We start from the raw sequence: 21,064 nt of genomic DNA, 5'->3' as shown, positions 1-21,064 counted from the left end.
TAGCGGATGAAACAATTAATGATCCCAGTGCAAAAATTATGTGCAACGGGTGTAAATAGACTGACTTGAAATTAGATGAGATCAGGGCCCCAGGCCCATACTTCAGACGTGCCTTCTGTTGCGTATAATTGAGAACCCACTAGTAAGGTAGTCTGGTAAGTGTCCTGAATCTGCCCGTTGAGCTGCTATGTGGTGTGCAAGTAACCTGCTGGTGAACCTACTCATCTGCTTCGTAATGGAAGTGTGGTAGGTGACTGACGGTCATTGTCCATGATAGACAGACGTTTGCAAAGGGTCCTTCTCTCTGCCACCGTCACCAGGCTCCTCCGTCTCCATGGAAACCGCAGCCCGTCGTGTGAAAAAGATTTTTCTCATAACGTGCGATTACCTACGCCACAGAACCCATAGGTATGTCCGTTACAGGTTTTAAGCAAAGGTATCTCGAACTTTCTTATACCAAATAATTACAACTGTGGACAAATGTGTTTGCAGTTTATGGCGCAATCAGGCATGAACGTAATCATAGGCAATAATACTATAGTAGCATAGGAATGTAGGGTTATGTTTCTACTATTGGTTTATTCGTCATTGTTTGGTTATTAATCATGTGCATTAGTCATGATACGTTTAATTGCAACTGCCGCCGAGTTTTTTATGCGAGACGTGGACAAAACAGTATATTTACGTTGATTTAGGATACATACAACTCTGTTCTCCAATAATTCTCAAAATGGCGGAGTATCTCAATCAAAATATCCTATCATGACTGACGTACATTGTAGGTGTATGCAAAGGAATACATTTCCAACCAAAGAAAGTTTAAGGACAACAAGATAATTGAACCAATGAGATTGGCATCATTTTATTTTTCCTCCACAATCAAAATACAGATATGTCCTATTTTAGATTTGATTTAAAATTAGGTTTTAGTACCGGAATTGTAGATGCAATGAGACATCCCATTTTAATCCCATTAATATTCTTCTGTGCAAGGGTCATAACTCCTTCCCCCATGAACATCAACACTTGAATTGTTATAAAATAAAACCTAGCAAGAGATTTTTTAGAGAGAGATTTTTTAGAGAGAGAGAGAGAGAGAGAGAGAGAGAGAGAGAGAGAGAGAGAGAGAGAGAGAGAGAGAGAGAGAGAGAGAGAGAGAGAGAGAGAGAGAGAGAGAGAGAGAGAGAGAGAGAGAGAGAGAGAGAGAGAGAGAGAGAGAGAGAGAGAGAGAGAGAGAGAGAGAGAGAGAGAGAGAGAGAGAGAGAGAGAGAGAGAGAGAGGTACTGAGGTCAGATTCAAGGCAACCGCTTCTCAAAATAATCCTTTACAGCCGCCATCTCCTGCAACAGAAGAGAGAGAAGATATTTAGATTCATTGATCTATTGCTTTAAAGCTGGAGTTACACTTGTGTTTTTAACCATGCAATCCGGGCCGAGTCTTGAAAGGTACATTCTCACCCATGTTCATTTATTGTTACTGGGAGATTCCACAAGAGGGCCCACTAAAGAAACATTCAAATTTGCATGACGTAGAAAAGGAATATGGGGATACTAAAGGAGGTTACTATGTAGTAATTGTGAGAGCAAGGCAGAAAGAGAGACCGCAAAGGCTCTCCTTTGCCGTTGTCGCTGCTGATGTGCTTCCTGACCCCTGACCCTGTTACATACCATACTGCCCCTACTGATCATGTCTATATTGCATCTTGCACATAGGGACCAACACCCCAAATGGACGCAGGATACGCGTGGGAGCCATCATGCACACACACACACACACACACACACACACACACCTGTGGACAGCAGCTGTCGACGAACCCATGGTAGGTTCTGAAGGAGATCTAGTCGTGATTCCCAATGCTCTTCAGCTTCTTGGACGTTGGTGCTCCAGTCTGCTCCGACACCATCAGGTCCGTCTCTCTGAGGCACTGCAGGATGCGTGTTCTTGTAGCCGCTGCTGCTTGCCGCCTGCATGGCGGTGGTGGTGGGGGGGGGGGCACATGAGTCTCTGACAGGGCGGGCCTGACACTAGGGTTGCCCTTCTTAGGTAAGAGGGTTCTGGATGCCACATGGGACCTGGAGGACGTGTCTGAATCCTCTCTTGGCACACGAGGACAGTTTAGCGGTAAAAGTACAGTAATGTGTGGGCCAAGGAGATATACTTTATCCTGGCTTCCAAAGATAAAAAGGAGGAGGTGTGTGGTACCTGTGGGAAGGTCTTTTGGAGTGGTAGCCTGTAGCTCAGTGACAAAGCACCGGCCAACTGCTGCCGACACATCTGGGCAGTCTAAATGGAGAGGGCTCCCCCCCTGAGAGAGACAGAGAAAAGTGTAGAGACCCACAGAGGGGGAGACAGAGAGAAGGAAGAAGGGAACAATGGAGGAGGAGAATGAGAACAATGGAGGCTGAAACCAGGATCACATTCACAGTCTTGCTACTTTCTGTCCCCAAAATTAGAACAAAGACTGAAATAGCTAAACAATGATGTCCTTACCTGGGAGAAGACGCTCATAATACGATTACAGGAATACCGTTCTTGGTCTCATGATCGATGATGGCTTTAACTGGAAGATAAGAGACAAGTGGAGGTCATTCAGGAGAACAGTGCTGGAATTGGAGATGGAGGTTACATAGAACCCAAACGACAAACACAGCTGATTATGGGTACAAAAGACAGGTCTATAAATATAATGGATCGATGACTGAAGATGTCCAGATACTGCACGCTGAACGTGGGGCTACTTGAATAGGATATATATTGCTGTGGGTTTCTGTGGTGCCATGAATATCTACTCTCCAATCGAGTCACTGATGTCTTGATGCAGGGCATGTTTGTTTGCTAAAGCTGACCTTTCATTGATTTACTGGCCTTTCATCATTAAATATAGGCAATGTTATATCAATACAAAAAGAAAAAAACGTCCCCCATCTTGTAATTAACTTGTTCTGTGTGCCCTTAAAGATTAATGTATTCATATGTATATTTTTAAGTATCAAATGCCTTTCCTCACTCAAAGTATAACCTGCTGTACTGTGTCCTCTCTGGAATCAATCAAAGGAACATGATTAACTTTGAGCGGAAACTCGTCCAAGGGAAGCTAAAACAAAGGACTACTTTCACGTGCAGACTTAGTTCTGTCAAACCTGCCAGTTTCATGCTGGCCAGGGACACCGATGGAGCAAGGCAGCCAATCAGCATCAGAACGAATGCGGCCGGCCATCGGCAAAGCAGATGCTGATTGGTTTATATTTTCTCTTGAATCGCCTACATTCCCTTTAGAAACCTGTTCCCCATGGGGCTGGTTTCTTAGGTATCTTCCAATAACCCACTAATAAAAGATTTCTCTTTACACCTTCAACGCCTTTCAAATTTCAGTCCGTGTCTGTAACTTACCAGGTGAAATTATACATTGCTGATCTCTATCGCTCACCAGGTCCTCCATGGGAATTAGACGTCCTCCTACCGAACATCCCCGAAGAGGGCCCCCCGCTGGTACTTCTCGGTGATTTCAACATCCAGACAGAAGTTATCATCTCAGTAGTTGTTCTCTTCCATCAATCCCTCCCCCCACACCCAGAGAGCTGGTAAAACTACCACAAGGAATGGCTCTGCCACCGACCTTTCTGTATTGCCTCTTTATATCACTTTAACTTTCACCTCTCCAAATGTTGAACCACCTCCCGCTTCTACACATTCTTTCACTATACGCAGCAACTCTCCCCCCTCTCTCGCTTCATATATCCTATCAGCTCTCCTCTCAAATGACTCCTTCTCACTCATGCCTTTCGCATCTCTTCCATGGACATTATTCTCTCTTCTCTACTCTAATCCAACTGGCAGGCAAAAGCAAGCAGAGTGCTGACGGGGCCATTACACGTGGCTGAGAGACAAGGTGCAAATCCAAGCCCCCTGACAATGTTCTTGCTTATCATTCTCTTCGCTCCTCTTTTCTACCATTTTATCTGCTGCTAAAAGCTCTTTCTTACAATCTCAAATTCTAACTACCTAATCCAACCCCCAAAATCGTTATGTCCATCTTATTTCTCCTCCTTCATCCACCCGCTCCCTCATTTCAGTCCTCCAGAGGAATTTTGTTACACCATCTAGAAAAAATTACAATCCAACACCTGTCCTCTCCACCTCTTCAGCACTAATTTTTTCTTTCTAGCACTATCCCTTTGAGCTCCACCCGTGGTCAATTCATACCAACTGCCATCTCAACCCTATCCACAAACTACCTTCAGTGTATGGCTACCATCCTTTTGTTCTTTACCCATCCCATCAATACCTCTTTGATAACTGGTTGTTATCCGAAAAATCGTACAGCAGAGTGAACCCTCCATAAAAATTAACCCACACCAAACCCATCTGATGTTAATTACAGACTTGTCTCTCTCCATCCATTGATTTCGAAAACACTTGTGTGACGTCTTTACCCAACTCTTTAACCATCACCAATAAACCCTTTCAATGGAGGCGGCCCTCCTTGCATTCAGATAAACTTCACACTGCTAGAAAAGCACCAGACTGGGGGTCTCAGGCTCTGCATTCTCCCTTCTCACATGAAAGAATCTGAACCGTGTAGCCCAACAACTGGGGTCCCTCAGGATTCTATTCTGGGTCCCATCATCTTCTCTCTATATACCAAGTGACTGGGTTCTGGGATTCACTCACATGGCACTTCCTACCAAAGCTATGCAGAGGACAGATTAAACCAGGTGCCAGCTCTAAATCCGAGTGTCTAGCCGACATCTCGTGGATTTTCGGAAACACCACTTGACGCTCAGTCTGAACGAGATCGATGCTTTTCGTTTCAGGGAAGGCATCTCCCATCAACGACTTCTCTATCCATGTAGAGAACTCTATGGTACAGAACTGTTGTGTGTGGCTCAAACTGAACCTGGGTGTGACACTGGATTACCAGATGTCCTTTGCTGCAACCTGCTCCAGCAGATTTATGCTCCACAACTTCAGGAGGATACGTCCTTTCCTCACCCAGAAGGCCACGCAGGTTTTCGTCCAGGCTAGCGTCATCTCGGGTCTGGACTACTGCAACTCCCTTCTGTCTGGTCTGCCATTCAACTTCTGCAGCTCATCCAGAAGGCAGCAGCCCAGCTGGTCTTCCGCCTACCCGAGTTCTCCCACACTACACCGCTCCGCCGCACCCTTCCCTTGTGGCTCCTTGAATACGATTCAAGTCACTGGTACTTACCAACCGTGCTGCGAAAGGCTCATCCTTCATCCAGAACATGGTCAAAGATTACACCCCAGCCCGTCCACTTCGCAAAAGGCTTCCTTCTCCCCCACTACCAGGGTTCTAAATCTGCCGCTCAATAAAATCCCATCTGGCTATTGGCCAATGCATTAATCTCTTAAAAACAATCTATATTTCGTTTCTAAAATGTGCCACATGGCTTATTTTATGAATTGTATGTACTCGAATGATTCTTGTATCTTAATGGTTGAACAGTTATTTTAAATCGCTTTGAATTTGAGCTGAAAAATGTTACGTAATGAACAAAGCGCCTGGGCTCTGTGGTATGTTTGAAACTAAAGACTAGGAAACTACACCTTGATTTTATTCTTACTCAATATTTGGCAAGCCAGACCAGTCAGCCAGATAACACGCCATTTCCCAGACAGACACGGTCTAAATTCCTGCATATGACACCAGCTCAAGCACTGAGAACTTCTATTGCTGAACTTTCCAGTGAGGAGATATACATCCAAGGTATGCAGTCTAAAACAGGTAACCTACTCATGTGAGCATCGATTAAGCTATATGTTGTGTTTCTTCAATAAATGATTTATATATGAGCGCATCTGATTGTACACTTAAGCTAAGATTTTGTTCTTCAATTGGTAACAAATAGCCTTGATAGTGAAGCTATCGTGTGCCTGAGCAAGAAACCTAACCCTTGATGCTCAAGCCTTGAATGGTTGAGTCCCCCATCACTGTGTATAAACTGTTGTAATTCGCTTTGGATGAAAGCGTACGTTAAATGCCCTATATGTATCGTAAATGTTCATAAGCCTGGATCCATAGAGAAACCTTGGACCCCAAATGTTGATGGAAGAGGAGCATCCAGGGCTATATCAAGAACGTGGTTACTAGGCTGGAAGAGACCTAAAAGGCAAACAATATTACAACCATACCAAACAACTGCCCCAACCACAACAATGCAGTGGACCAGATCCATTTCAGCAAGGGTTCACAGGCATGGAGGGATATCCCCCCAGTTTCAACCCCCACCCCAATGGAAAGAAGAAGTACAAGCAGTCATACAAAGAAAACAGCACTATTATATTTAACATTATTTTACAGCTCAAATTATCGAATTTTACAACAAGCTGAGGATAAGAAAATGATTAGGGGCCAAGCGATGTATCGGTTCGCCGTTGATATTCAGGTTTGAGAATTTTCGGTATCAGCGCACGAGAAACACGGTAAATCACAGGCTTATTACCAGTCAATGATCTAAAATCGTATCAGGATTCTCCCTGAAGAATTTAATAGTGGCGCTCCACCATCTTTTAAAGCACCACTCATGGCTGCCTCGTTTTCTATAAAAAGGTGAAATTTATTTTAACATTTGAATAAAACTCGAAAAAGAAAAACTACAATATCAAAGTGCTGTATGGAGAAAGTCAACAGATCCGCTCTTGGTCCGTTTCAGACTTGATGACGGCAGAGCTTCATTGTAAAGCTGGCCAGGACCAAACCGACGCAATGCCAGGTTAAATATATTTTTTCTGGTTTCAAGCACTTCCATTGAAACCGTTGCATACTCCCATTAGCTGGACTAGAGGGGCAGGGGGATGGAAGGCGATGGCAGGCGAGGGACATTGCGTCTGGTGTGGCCGGGACACACTAGACGACACACATGGCAGTGTTGAACAGTGAGAAAGAAAGACAGTCATACAAAGAAAACAGCACTATTATATTTAACATTATTTTACAGCTCAAATTATCGAATTTGACAACAAGCTGAGGATAAGAAAATGATTAGGGGCCAAGCGATGTATCGGTTCGCCGTTGATATTCAGGTTCGAGAATTTTCGGTAGCAGCGCACGAGAAACACGGTAAATCACAGGCTTATTACCAGTCAATGATCTAACATCGTATCAGGATTCTCCCTGAAGAATTTAATAGTGGCGCTCCACCATCTTTTAAAGCACCACTCATGGCTGCCTCGTTTTCTATAAAAAGGTGAAATTTATTTTAACATTTGAATAAAACTCGAAAAAGAAAAACTACAATATCAAGGTGCTGTATGGAGAAAGTCAACAGATCCGCTCTTGGTCCGTGTTAGACTTGATGACGGCAGAGCTTCATTGTAAAGCTGGCCAGGACCAAACCGACGCAATGCCAGGTTAAATATATTTTTTCTGGTTTCAAGCACTTCCATTGAAACCGTTGCATACTCCCATTAGCTGGACTAGAGGGGCAGGGGGATGGAAGGCGATGGCAGGCGAGGGACATTGCGTCTGGTGTGGCCGGGACACACTAGACGACACACATGGCAGTGTTGAACAGTGAGAAAGAAAGATGTCGAAAGATACGATATTACGCTCTAGTTCTGTGTTTGGGCTGTTCAATGGTTGACAATTAGAGCCCTACCAATATATCGCTTGGTCGATTTCTTTGCCCAATATTGGCTTATCAAGGCTAGAAATAAAATCTTGATTTATTTTTCTTTTACAGAAATTGCGTCAATATATAAATGAAATTCCTTCTTTATAAATCCTCTCCTGTGTTGGCTGAATCTCAAAAAACGAACTGAGTACATCCACGTTAACACTCCCAACATTAACAGTTTGTCATGTTCTGTGTGAAATTTAGTAGCTCCTCCCCACACATTTAATTGGTTCCTTTAGCTCATGATTGTAAGGCGATGTTGCTGTGGCCGAAATAATTGCTGGCGGTTGAGCAGCAAATCCCAAGGAGCAGCTCTACCCCAAGGATACCACAATATATATATATATATATATATATATTTATTTATTTTTAAAAAACAGGCATATCGATATTTTTTAATATCGGCCGACATATCAGTCATTTTTGACTTGATAATATTTGTCGGACCCTAAAACACAGTATTGGTCAGGCTCTAATGGCCACCCCAATGTTAGTGCTGTAATTGGAAAGACAACTAATTTAAGTTCATATTAAGGCACACGTGGATGCCAGAAAAGGAAAAAACTATTTTTTATCTGGGGGCTCTTAGGTTATTACTTGCCCGTTATAAGGAGGTTTTTTATTAACGAACAATTACATTTTGTTAATGCAGATTAAATTAGATTTGTCAATTAGATTTATGTAAATTGTGTTAAATAAAGCAGTTAATTATTAAAACAAAGTTTTCCTTTTCTGCAAAAATCAAAAATATATATAGGCTATATAAACTAGACGTGCATATGTCAATAGGGAGATAACATTGTCTTTCACATTTTTTTCCACCTTTTAAAAGGCAGGACTAAAGTTAGCAATTAAGACTCGTTCTGGTCACTTGCTTTTCATTGTCCACTTTTAAGATGATCAAACCTGTTAAAAGAAAGAATGTGAATAACACCAAAGCATATACATAACATGACATGTTAAAATTCACAATTTATTTCCAATTTTCCAATCATATTTTTAGCTTAACCTACAGCCAATTGTCGTGGTCCTCCATGGTTGGGTTAGGTTCTATACAAAAGGTTGATCTTCTCGATGGATATGTTCTTCTGGGTGGCTGTTTTATCATAAGTGGAGCATGTCTTATTCTGACACAAACAATTATCCAGGAGAACGTTTCCTTATATTCGAACTTGGAGTTCAAATTTGCGGTTTCATATATATAGTTATCAACTCAGGATTAACTTCAAGATTTTACTCTTCCAATCGTTTAAAATTCTGATTGTAGCGCATAGTATAGTGCTAAATATATATTTGTTCTCTTCTATTGAAAGTGCCGTTGTTCTAGTAACTTTTCAGGCAAATAGTTGATGCTTCGAGCTAAAGTGCATCTCTAGCAAAATAGTACTTGGTAACATGCCATTCTTAAAATGGCACGTTTATTAATATGGCACTCCATTTTCTCACCAAGATATTTATCCACTAATCCGTATAACATACATACTTGTACCGTGCCCAGAATTAACAAATGACAATTTTAAGTATACTCATATCTCGTACGATTAACGATTCTTCCAATGATACATATGAAAAGACTGTATGATATAAAAACATTACTTCTTTTTTTTAATGGCATATTTCGATACTACGTTCAACATCAAGCTCAAGAATTATTCAATATCTAAGTTTATAAGTGCTTATAATTAGAGATGTCCGATATTATCGGCCCACCGATATTATCGGCCCGATATTAGCATAAAAATGTAATATCTGTCAATATCGGTATCGGATTTTTTTTGCCTTAAAACCGATTTTTTTTTTTTTTTTTTTTATAGCTCAAATAAATGTTTTCAAAATTGTGCAGTACACTGCACATTGTAATTGACTCATATTTGTGCATTTATTCAATTAAGGTTATTGAGTTTTAGTTAAAGAAACATACTGCTATGTTTTACATAGTTGTTCAGGTACAATGTTTTATCATTTGTGAAGTCAAGTTTGCCCTATTTGTTGTGGGCATCGTCAAGATTATCTCAGGGAGAGTGTAATCCAAACTGTTGTCTGAGACCATTAAAAAAATAAAAATAAACATGGCACTTTTCCCTTAAATTAAGTTGAAGTATTTTTCATATTTTGCACAGACAATGTTAACATTTGGAAAGCCTTGTTGCATTCAAGAATGCATCCAGTGGGGCATCACAATAACATTAAGCATGTTGTGTTAATTCCACAACAGGAGATATGTAATGTTACCTAAATTAGGTTTGAGGAAAAATAACCCAAATATCGACATCGGTATCGGCTGATATCGGAATCGAAAATTTAGAGTTGGACAATATCGCATATCGGATATCGGCAAAAAAGCCAATATCGGACATCCCTACTTATAATGAAGACTTCTTACAATAAATTGATCAAGTATCGAAGAATTCTGTTTAATAATTTATAGAGAAAAATGAACAAGGTGGTAAGAAAATTACTCTGCTTAATTTATTGGGCATGATCACAATGCTCCAATATTGGTAAAGCACAAACCCGAGAGATCCTGCTAACCGGATCAATCTCAAGACTTGAATTCAGTCCACATACCTATAGAAAGCTTAAGAGAATAAGCACAAGGTCGATTTGAAGTCACAAACCAACTCTCATAGGGAGTTACTTGCAATAATATGTTTGCAATGTTTTAGTGCTTGACCATAAGGTATAATTTTGCCTGATTGACAGTGGATATTTCACCAAAGTCAAAGCAGGCAGCCAGTTAGAAAGCAGTTACAACTTGATTTCTGAAATACTTTTGCCATTTTTTGAAACGACAATTATTCTTTGTCAGGACCCATCCGGAATGCTTGGATTGTCCAATCCAGTTGCCTTACAAGTACAGTGTGTAGCATTTAGTGATATCCAACAGAAGGTACTTGGGAGAAATTAAATGTTTTAATTAATGTATTATCAAGAAAATAAGAACCATTCTGTTTAAGTAGATTGAGCCCTTATCTACATGCAGCTCTACAGTGGATGCGTTATCAATTAAATAAACAGCAACACAATGCTGAGCAAATAACAAATCACAATAGCTACTTGTACGCTATGACCTACAATTTTCCAAGAACTTCACTTAAAACTTGGCTACTTATTGCGGATGAGGACATCATTTTGGAGACAAGCATTCGAGGCTCAATGATGAATTTAGATATTTATTTTTCAGGTAAGGGCACCTGTTGGCATACCTTCTTTGTTTGAGTGTAAAATGCAAACACAATCTTGTCTTGGCTAAAATAAAGGCATTACTTGGGCACATGTGATGCTTCCTTATGGAGCTGAATACTAGATGGATCATATTGGGACGCTTGCCTTCTTTCAAGCAGATTGGAAATAAATAGTAATGGAAACGATTAATTCAGTAACACACCTAAGAAATATTGGATTGCCAAAGGAAATGACAAACCTTGCACCGGTGTTTTCTAGTCTTATGAATTAAGATAAATTAATGGCATTTGTTTATAAAATACATATAGCATTAACCAACTTAAAATAAGAGTATAAGAGAAGCTTGACACATTGACTGGTGCAACGATCAGGGAGAATACTCTGAATATCAGCAAATCGGGCTGCCATAATTTGTTCCTTAAGAGATATTGTGTTCTTTGGATACATGTTCAATGCAATATTGACCCAAACCAAAGTAAAAGTTTTTTGGGGATATTTTGAGGCATAGAAAAGTTATTTTGGAAGGGGATACACCCCAAATTAATCAAGATCAAATCTCAGATCTCAAAAACAGGTCCTGGTTTTGTATAGACAGGCCCTTATAATAGAAGAAAAACAAAAACTACAAAATACATTACATGTCAACTAGCTGCATTGATCTTACTTCTTAAAAGTTAAGATCACTAAGTACAGCTGCTTGAACTAGTAACTGTAAATAATGCATGTTAGAATAATTCTTAGTTATCCAACCAGAAACAAATTTTCAATGCCTGGACGAATTCTTTGAAAATTTAAATACATGCAAGTAAGTTATCCTCTCCTTCAGACTTGTGACCACCCTGGCATTTTTTGTATTTGAAACTACTGGAAACGGATGCTCATGGTGTGGATATTTCATCTTGTTTTAAGAAAACAATTCTAAAGACTTTTTCCTGTGATGGAACCAATATTTGTCTTTATTGTAATACATGCTTTTACTTCAAATGGTTGGCACAAAAACACAGCCATAGATAGAAAGTTGAGAAAATTACAATTGTTACATGACGACCACTAAAAGAATATGAGACAACTGTATAAAGAAAGAAATGATAAATGGGTCATATTAGGTACCCATTAGTGGACCACGGTTACGTGGTCCCTACTGGTCTACTCCAAATACAAAAATAAAATAAAATAAAAAGGAAAGAAATTTCGTTAGGTGCCATAAAATGACTCGAGTCTCTGGGGCTAAAAATGCACAATCACTTGGAAACTTGAATACAACATTTATGACTCAACAAGGTTTGCCCTAAGAGGAACTACACAAACAGGGCTGCCGCTGCTGGCAAAATGGCTGCCAGGGCCAGCGTTTAAAAGCGTGGCTTCTTGGCAGGTCCATCAAACTCTTCGCGGCCCCTACCAAACCCAGGGTTACCAGGACCCATCCCCCTTGGACCTCCCTGGGGGAAGCGCTCATTGCGCTGTTAGGGGAATCAGTTTCGTATTCAGGCAACGAGGGGAAAGGGGTCAATTGTGATGTTCAGTGTGACAGCACACAATTCATGTCCACGGGGGCAGAAGTGTAATATTATTAAGAGAGTGAGAGTGCGTGTGTGTGTGTGGGTGTTTGTGTGTGAGTGAGCGTTTGTGTGTTTGAATGAGTGTGTGTGTGTGATAAGAGTGTTATATGCGTGTGAGTATGTGTCGAGAGGTAAGAGTTTTTGCGATTTATGAGCAAAAGCAGATTTGCAACACAACCGGCAGATGACACATCCGAAGGTACCGTTCGTTCCAATATGGAGATCCACAGGTGCCACAGGTTACATACGGAGAAGGAAGAAAGGGTAATGCTTTCGTTAGTCAATGCCTACCTAGCGTGGGACTCCAGTGCATGCCAGATGGATCTACCGCTCTCACTGCTGGCATCTCCAAAAAATAAAAACGGCCCCACCCAATACAAAAAAAGCACCTTGGATGTAAACTCCCCCCCCCCCCCCTAATATTTGTACGTACAAATGTTGTATATTCTCCCTTGATGTGTGAAATTGATGCAGTTAACTAGTGGAAAATATAAATTCCAAAGATTTATATGCAATTAATTTGGATGGCAAATTTAACTATAATTTTCTTCCCAACAAGAGGGTTGCGAACTTAACTAGTCCTGATGCTGCATATGAATGGACTAGATCCAGAGATTAATCAGTATGGAAATACTGTGTCAGTGCTAGAAGTCATCCAATTGATATATGCAGTAACTGAGCCCAGAGATGATGGAACACAAGTATGTCAGCAACAACACAAATGGACATGGGGGCCAAAGCTTTAAGACACGGCTTATTATACTCCCAACGACAGCTATATACAGCCTTAATATGCCTTTCTGCAAAGTTGCTCTGTACAAGTAAACAATTGCAGAGAGCATTTTGGCGGACTTTGGACGGAACCCATTAAAAACGACCACGTCCGGAGCAGTTTGAACACGGCAAAACCGCAAAAAGGCCCCTATTTTACCGTCAGTTCTAAGCGTGATAAGCCATTTCTAAATCAGCCCTGCCGTGTGACATAACAATAGGGAGTGTCCATCCCGGTGAATGATGGATAGAAATGTCTACCATCCTAACCAGTATACTGTAGAATCGAATAGGCTCATCTATCAATCATGAATCTAGGTGGCCGCTCCCATTGTTGTCCTTCAGGATTATCAATGGAAAAACACCACATTTGATAATACGTTCAAGCATGTTTTATAGTAAGGCATTAAAAAAATGGTTTGTAGTAGTGGTGGTTGGGGCGGGCAATTGTGGGCATATATGTAAATAAAGTGAATAGGCAAACATTTATTATATGCAAGAACAATGGCATGTTCCTTTAAGACCGAAGCACACAAAAGGTCAAGAGTAGAGCGCATCAGCCTTCAATCCGCTCTCATGTGAATCAATGAGCTCTTCCCTAGAGCTTGAAGCAGCGCACTGCGACACCATTTTTTTTGTTGATTTAAGTGGCGGGTCCAAGAGGGATCCGATATACCCCCCCCCCCCCGGTGTGAAGACAAGGACACAAGGAAGTTCCGCTGCTTTTGTGCTCTACCCTTGAGATTTGGTGCGTTTCAGCCTAAAGACACTATTATGCACCAGCTAAATAGATAGAAACAATACATGGATCAGAATGTTTGGGAATGTTCCAGAATAGAACGGTGCGATGGTTGCTTTTTTTTTTCTTCTTAAAAAGGAATCTGGGTTATTCGTGTAGGGAAATTATTTGAAATCCATCCAATCCAAAGACCTGTTGGAAAGTCTGCAGGATTTCCATTGAAATCTTAAATATACGGTATGGACAGAGATAACAGCTGATCGTAACCCAATGTGCATATACCATGGCTAAGCTGTGAAGCATGCAAGTGAAAATATGAATGGTGAAGTCAAAAGTGCAGGAATGGTCTTATTTGGAATATTGTATGAATAATGCAGTCAATGTAAATGAGTTACCAACACTGAAATCACTGACTGAAAGAAACGTATTGCCTAATCCTTGTCTTATCCAATGATAATTGTAGACCATCAATGTAGCGTTCCGTTTTGTAAAGCAGTACAGTTTTGAGGCTCAATATGATCTTCAGAGGTCCTCTTAGGTCCAGTATATATTATTACAGGCAAGTGTACATGAAAAGGACAAAAAAAATAAATAAAAGAGTATGGCCATGGCTCAGCTTTCAACCCCCATCAGTTAAATATCACCAGCATTCCAGCAAAGCAGTTTCATACATTAAAACACCAGCACACAGTCAACCTGAACTAAAAACTTGATTGCTCGCTCGCAAAGTTTCTTTAACGTACAGCAATATTTCACAAATAGCAGTTTTGCAAAGAGATTCAAAAGTTCCAGCGCTAAACTTGTGATACACACATGGTGGTTTGAAGGGGCGTAGCTTGGCAATGGCTGTCAAGTGGGCGGGACAACACAGGGACCTACACAGCTTGGAGTTGTAAGCCTAATATATATATATATATATATATATATATATATATATATATATATATATATATATATATATATATATATATATATATATATATATATATATATATATATATATATATATATATATATATATATATATATATATATATATATATATATATATATATATATAATACAGGCGTAGATCTACACAAACCAGTGTGTACCATCCCCCAGACAGTCTGGTGGAGAGGTTTCAGGCAACATAGGGAAGTATTGACTCGGAATCTTAATAAAAGTTCACACAGACAACGAGTACCCCTGCCATGCTCATCTGGTGAACATTTTTGGCAGTTTGGTCAACTCCTCAAAAACTCCAAAAAGGCGCCATTATTTTCTCTTGCCAGACATAGTGCCTGTCTGGCTCCGCAAAGACAGGACTTGCAATAGTGGCCTACCGCACAGACATCAGGGTCTTACGAGAGCTGTTCTTCAGAGTGTATCAAAGCACGCTGACAAGAGGTCCCTGAAATGATCGGTTTTAGTACAGGTTGACTGATGGATGACTGGGCAGTAAAGAAGTAGGCTCTCGCATGAGAGCAACTGAGGGGGGCTTGGCTGGCCATTGAAACAGGCAAAAAAGGTCAGGACGACATGAAGCACATCTGCAACACAGCTGGAGGCGAGCTCCCACGGTACCGTCCGCAGATCCACCACAGGATGTGAAACCTAAAGATGTCAGGCCCCTGGCCTCGCTTGGCTTGCAAAGTTAATTAAACAACTGCTGCCAACATCTTCTCCCAGCAGGGGAAACATAGCCAAAGGTGCTAGTGGTAATAACGGATGTTCCCAGGAGTGGGATACCTTACCATTTCGTTGGGCATCATGCCTCCAGGAGAGGGTCCTCCCATCCCACCCTGCTGTCCCTCAAAGCCAAGTCCACCCATGGGGAACTTCTGGTTTGGAGAGCCAAAAGGCATGTCTAACAAGGACAACATGACTACATGTCACACATTTGGAAAAACAGTTTTGACTGGAAAAACATGGAAGGCAGTTTTACTCTGTTTTTCACTCTACAGCCTACTAAGCTTAATAAACAGCAGGGAATAAAGCTTATACATAAACTTCAACATGGAACATATAACCCCTTACTCTCTCGATAAGACTGACATAATTTTTCTTTACAATTGTGATATGCATGCCTAACAGTGATTCATATAATGCAAAAAACTAAAAGTTAATCTCACTCAGGAGTTGGCGCATGTAAAAATATTCAGCAATTACTCACCAGCCAGGCCCATGGCTCCACCTTGATTCATTCTCATATCACGATCCCTCTACAAGAATGAAACAAATAAAAAAATTAAGCAAAAGACACTTCTTAGCAAAATTCTATTGGTCAAATACATAATCTAATCCAAGTTTAAACCAAAATCCTTCATGTTGTTTTAGGCTTCAGCGATTGGACTCACGCTTTCCATGAAGTTGCCCATGCCCCTGTACTTCTCCTCACGCTGGCGCCTCATCTGCTCCTCCACCTCCCTCTTATGGATCATCTCCTCCTCTCGCCGGCGACGTTCCTCCTCCTGCCTGCTCAAGAGAAACCACATCAATAAGACCTTGAGGACGACTAGACAGACGGCATGTGGCACTCAGTGAGATTAACGTTACTAGCAGTTCCATCAATGGGTGAGATATTAACATTTAGCATTCCATTACTGCAATGATATTGGACTGAAACACCATAACCAAGAATGTAGTATACAGAATCTGTAAAAATCTTTGGCGTACTGTCCTAACCGAATCTCAGTTACCAAAATGAAAAGCCCATCATGCCCACCTGATCTGCATCTCCTTCCTCTTGAGCATCTCCTGGCTGTGCATCTCCTCCATCCGCCGGAGCTCCTCCTGTCTCCTCAGCAGGTCTGAAGACCCAAGAACCACTCAATTAACACCACGCGGTTATGGGAGAGTGAAATCCCCTTCTGGATGCATAACGATGTATTGGAAATTGAACAACTTCTCGGAAGAAGTTTTCCATTGTTACACAATTGGGTCCACACTGACCTTGGCGGAGCAGGGTTGCTTGGTGCTCGTGGAAGGCGTCATCCATCTCACTCTCCAGCTTCTCGCGGGCCTCACGCATGTTCACCTCCACCTGCTTCCTCTGCTGCTTCTCCATCTCGTCCAGGGACTTCCAGCGCTTGGAGTACTCAAACTCAAAGGTCCCCGGCCGGGCGAAGCGGGGGGGCTCCTCGCGCTCCCTGCAGACAAACAGCGTTGTTAAAGATTATGCTCTTCCTGGATTTCCTATCCGATACATCTCATTTGCGCCTACAGGTAGGGCTTTATGGTTCAATCCAGAAAATTTAAACTGAGGCGTCCCAAACAACCGTAACACTGACTACAGTAGGTCGAGTTTGGCACCAGATGTCCCCAAGGCCTAGCCTCGGAATTAGACAAATCTGTGCACTTGGGCGCTACACTGGTGTCATAGTCATCACCGGGGTGATGTTGCGCCACAACATTGATTTTGCAATACCGTCATCACCCTAATAAATAAATAATTGCCTACATCTAAATGATCAGCCATTTTATTTTCTTCAGAAGTTTAGTAGTGGTCTGAATATATTTCTACAACCCCTTACTTTTGGTATCTGGGGTTCTTCTGGGCCAGCTTCTCTGGGAGGCCATCTTCGTCATCGTACTGTTCCAGGGGCTCGACAACCACTGGCCGCGGCGAACTGTGGGATCAAAATACAGAATTAATGGGGCGGGACAAACGAGAACCAATCAAAATACACATTCAAATGTTTGGCCGCCAATATTCATACGAAAAAGGTCAAAAACGTACCTAGTAAGCAGGAACACTCCTTCATTGCAGCGGTCAAGGGCCTTCCGGGCAGCATGCTTGGAGGCAAACTCGACGAGTCCCTTGCATGTGGAATTACCACGGTCGCCAACAATGACGACTGCCCTCTCCACCATCCCAAACTGTGAGAAGGCCTCTTCCAGGAGCTCATTGGAGACGAAGGGCGAAAGGTTTTTGATTGAGAGGGCCGCTGAGTGTGTGGCGAATCGCACACGCAGTGGTCTGCCTTTCATGGGCGTGTCGTCCAGTTCGGCTTTAGCAATCTCTGCCAGCGCTCTCGACTCCTACAATCGACACAAGAATGAGATAATTAGGATTTGACCCTGCACAATAAACATTTAGCACCATTTTTTAGAAACCATGATTGAAGTGAACATGTAAGTGTCCTTACCAATCGAATGAATCCAAAGCCTTTGTTCTTGTTAATAAAGACTTCGCTTGGCTCTCCATACTTGGCAAACAGTTTCTTGAACTCCTCATCGCTGATATCGTTGGGCAGGTTACCAATGAACAGACGGCATCGCTGGGTGTAGGTCTTCTCACCGGGTTTGAGAAGCAACGAAAAGGTTGCTTTGAGTTCCTGCAGAATTGATAAAAATGGAAGACAATGTTACTTTACAATTCAAAGAAAATATTAACTGCGTTTCCATAACCTATGGCCACTCGACTTAGGATATGACAGAATGTTCATATGCAAGAGAAGTGGAACATTGCATTTCATTAAATGATATATAAGAATATGACATAAAATATAACTACAGGCAATTGGTTCCTTTTTCTCATGGTTTTAATACGACGTTGTTGTGGCCTGAGGAATTGATGTAGAGAAAGCAGCAAATCCCCCACCAGGATACCACGACAAAATATATACAAAAGGTCTATATGTCTATAGTCCTTTTTCCATCCGATTTTCAAGCGAATTAACTCTTAAAGCGAATTAATTTGTAGCGACATAAGAAGCGCCCAAACGGTTTTCCATCGACAGAATGATTATAGCGAATTAAAATTGTGTCACAATGCCCTGTGTTGAAGCGCATTTTTCTGACCCGCTAGATGATTTTCCATCAACAATGCGCATGCGCGACATTCTATATCGCTTCAGCCGTTTTCCGTTACTTTTATGTCGCTAGAACTTTCCCAAAACCACATCTGCAGAGCGAATTAACTTAGTGCGACAAAATCGGCGTTAGAGCGATATAACCCTTTTTCCATCACATATGTCGCACTAACTTTTGATGCGCATCATTTTAAAGCGCATTATCTTTTTGATGGAAAAAGGACTTATGTTTTGAATATCGGTTATCCTTTACTCCCCAATATCGGTATCGGTCACTGAAAAATTGAATCTGTGGGGCTAAACTTAGCAGTTCTTTGTTTGGGCATATGAGAACACAGCAATGTCACTCCGGTATAGACCAAATCAGCCGGTGCAACACTTCATTTTCCCTAGCGCGTTTTCAGGTGTAGTGAGAATACACATAAAAAAAGACAAGTAACACATATGTCTGCGTTTGTGAGCAGCACAGCATACATATACAATACTTTGAGAATCGCCATTTCTTGATCGCGTTCTTTGATCTGCGAGTCGTTCTCGCACGGCTTGGGTTGGATCCAATCATCGGCACATATAAGCCACAGTACAATTACTGCAATCAACAAAAAATACACCGTCCAACAGTATACAGGGCTGATAGGAAGTGAAATTATTTGTGCCTGAAATTATCAAATACATTCGAAGACACCATAGAGAATTGCCTTTCTTGGCACTAAAAGGAGATGAACTCGCACACCATGTAGCCGATGCAACAATAAGTCTTTATTGCGTAAAAGTGTAAAGTGCTACCCAAAGTGCGTGCAAAACGTTTTCAGTCCCGTTCAGACCATCCTCAGTGCAAACATACAAAAGGTAAAAGACTTCCTTATATAGACTACGCCTAGTTGGTGGCAGACAGGTCAATCAAAAAGGTCAGGTAGGTTGACGTGTTGACTAGACATTTAAAAAAAGGCACCCCTCACCTATTTTCACTTTTCTTGACAACATACATGGCTGAGCTCAAGCCTGAATTCAGGCACCACGCATGAACTCTATCAGGCCTGAGTATAACAATAATATGATAAAATAACCGTAACAAGGCACAAACTAATAAGGCAGCGTAAACAGCAATATAGGAGGAAAGGATTATTTATAGAATATAGTTCATGTATAATATAATAAAAAAATCAACGCGTACCGTAGGACCTTCTCCTCCCCCCTCTGGTCTGTAGGCCTGCTGCTGGGGCCTTGGTTTGTTCATCTGTGGAGACTGCTTGTGGCCTTGGTGGCCCATCTGCCTTTGCTGCTGGCCGTTTACATTGGTCATCTGCGGTTTCTGGTGCTGCTGGTTCATGTTTCTATTGTTCTGGTTCATATTTCTGTTTCCCTGGTTTCCCTGGTTGGGTGGAGGCGATGAGAAATTCGGTTTTGGTGGGGGCGATGAGAAATTCGGTTTTGGTGGCGGCGATGCTAGATTCGGCTTTGGTGGCGGCGATGCTAGATTCGGTTTTGGGGGAGGCGATGTTAGATTCGGTTTTGGAGGAGGCGATGAGAGGTTCGGTTTCGGGGCAGGTGATGAAATATTCGGTTTCGGTGGAGTCGCAGTAATAGTGGGGTTCGGAGTAGGTGTCGTGATCTTCGGCTGGGGTACGGGGGTAGCAGGGGTTTTCTGTTGCTGCTCCTTCAGCTGTTGTTCTTTCTGCTGCTGCTCCTTCTGCTGTTGTATAGGGCCTTTCATTGTTAGAGCAGGGCCTGGTGACGGAGGAAGGATAGCCGGCGTGGATTGAGGCGTCTGCGGCTTCGGTGGTCCCTGGTTACCGTTCGGCGGCTTGTTGAGATTGTTACCCATGTGTCCGCCTCGGTTCTGATTCTGGTTCTGGTTCCCGAAAGGGTGATTCCTGAAATGTGGGTTCCCCATCAGTCCGCCTCGCATCGGGCCGCCAGGGCCGCCACCCCTACGTGGCTGAAAATTGTTCATTCCACCGCCGTTATTCCTGTTAAATCTATCCCGAGACATTTTCGATGTCTTGGACGATCGAACGGTTGAAATTAAAACGCAAAATACAAAGAAGTACGTATGAGCAATCGACGCTGTTTCTCTGCAGACCTAGATACGTAGGTGGACTGCTCGCTCAAAATGGCGCAGCTCAATGATGGACGGGACTTCGCTTGGCGACCAGAAAGAAGGATCCGCCTCGCGTCTTCCCAGTGGTCGGCCGTGGAGAAGGGGCGTGGATTCGGCGCTTTGAATGACGCCGATCCCCTTTCTAGTCCGTTTTATTTTAGGGCATGCAAACCGATAATGTTAAATAAATCAATGGATTTATAGAAAGAGAAGAGCAAGGCCCAGTGTTATGTCATTTTTGTTATATTTATTTCAGATAGGTGTTAAATAAA

The 21,064-nt window shown here is 42.0% G+C and overlaps 1 protein-coding gene across 2 annotated transcripts; it reads right to left on the bottom strand.

The window, feature by feature from the left end:
- Nucleotides 1-1,198: 1,198 nt before the first annotated feature.
- LOC115535636 (splicing factor, proline- and glutamine-rich) lies at nucleotides 1,199-20,838 on the bottom strand. 2 transcript variants are annotated; one of them, XR_003974530.1, is made up of 13 exons: nucleotides 19,866-20,836; nucleotides 18,026-18,214; nucleotides 17,617-17,918; nucleotides 17,411-17,506; nucleotides 16,830-17,026; nucleotides 16,603-16,687; nucleotides 16,235-16,352; nucleotides 16,051-16,099; nucleotides 15,632-15,744; nucleotides 2,494-2,563; nucleotides 2,206-2,308; nucleotides 1,793-1,967; nucleotides 1,199-1,340 (listed from the first exon to the last, which is right to left on the bottom strand). XR_003974530.1 is itself a non-coding variant. In XM_030347009.1 (10 exons), exons 1-10 carry the CDS (start codon nucleotides 20,682-20,684, stop codon nucleotides 12,176-12,178), a joined length of 2,079 nt encoding a protein of 692 aa, XP_030202869.1. In that variant the 5' UTR covers nucleotides 20,685-20,838; the 3' UTR covers nucleotides 10,798-12,175. The 2 variants fall into 2 exon arrangements, 1 of the variants encoding a protein (XP_030202869.1); XM_030347009.1 differs by lacking the exons at nucleotides 1,199-1,340; nucleotides 1,793-1,967; nucleotides 2,206-2,308; nucleotides 2,494-2,563 and adding an exon at nucleotides 10,798-12,286 and having other exon boundaries at nucleotides 19,866-20,838.
- Between the last annotated feature and the right edge of the window lie 226 nt (nucleotides 20,839-21,064).

Source organism: Gadus morhua, chromosome 22, assembly GCF_902167405.1.
Source record: "Gadus morhua chromosome 22, gadMor3.0, whole genome shotgun sequence".
NCBI lineage: Eukaryota > Metazoa > Chordata > Actinopteri > Gadiformes > Gadidae > Gadus > Gadus morhua.
Note: the sequence above shows the minus strand (reverse complement) of the source record. Positions and strands in the feature narration are given on the sequence as shown.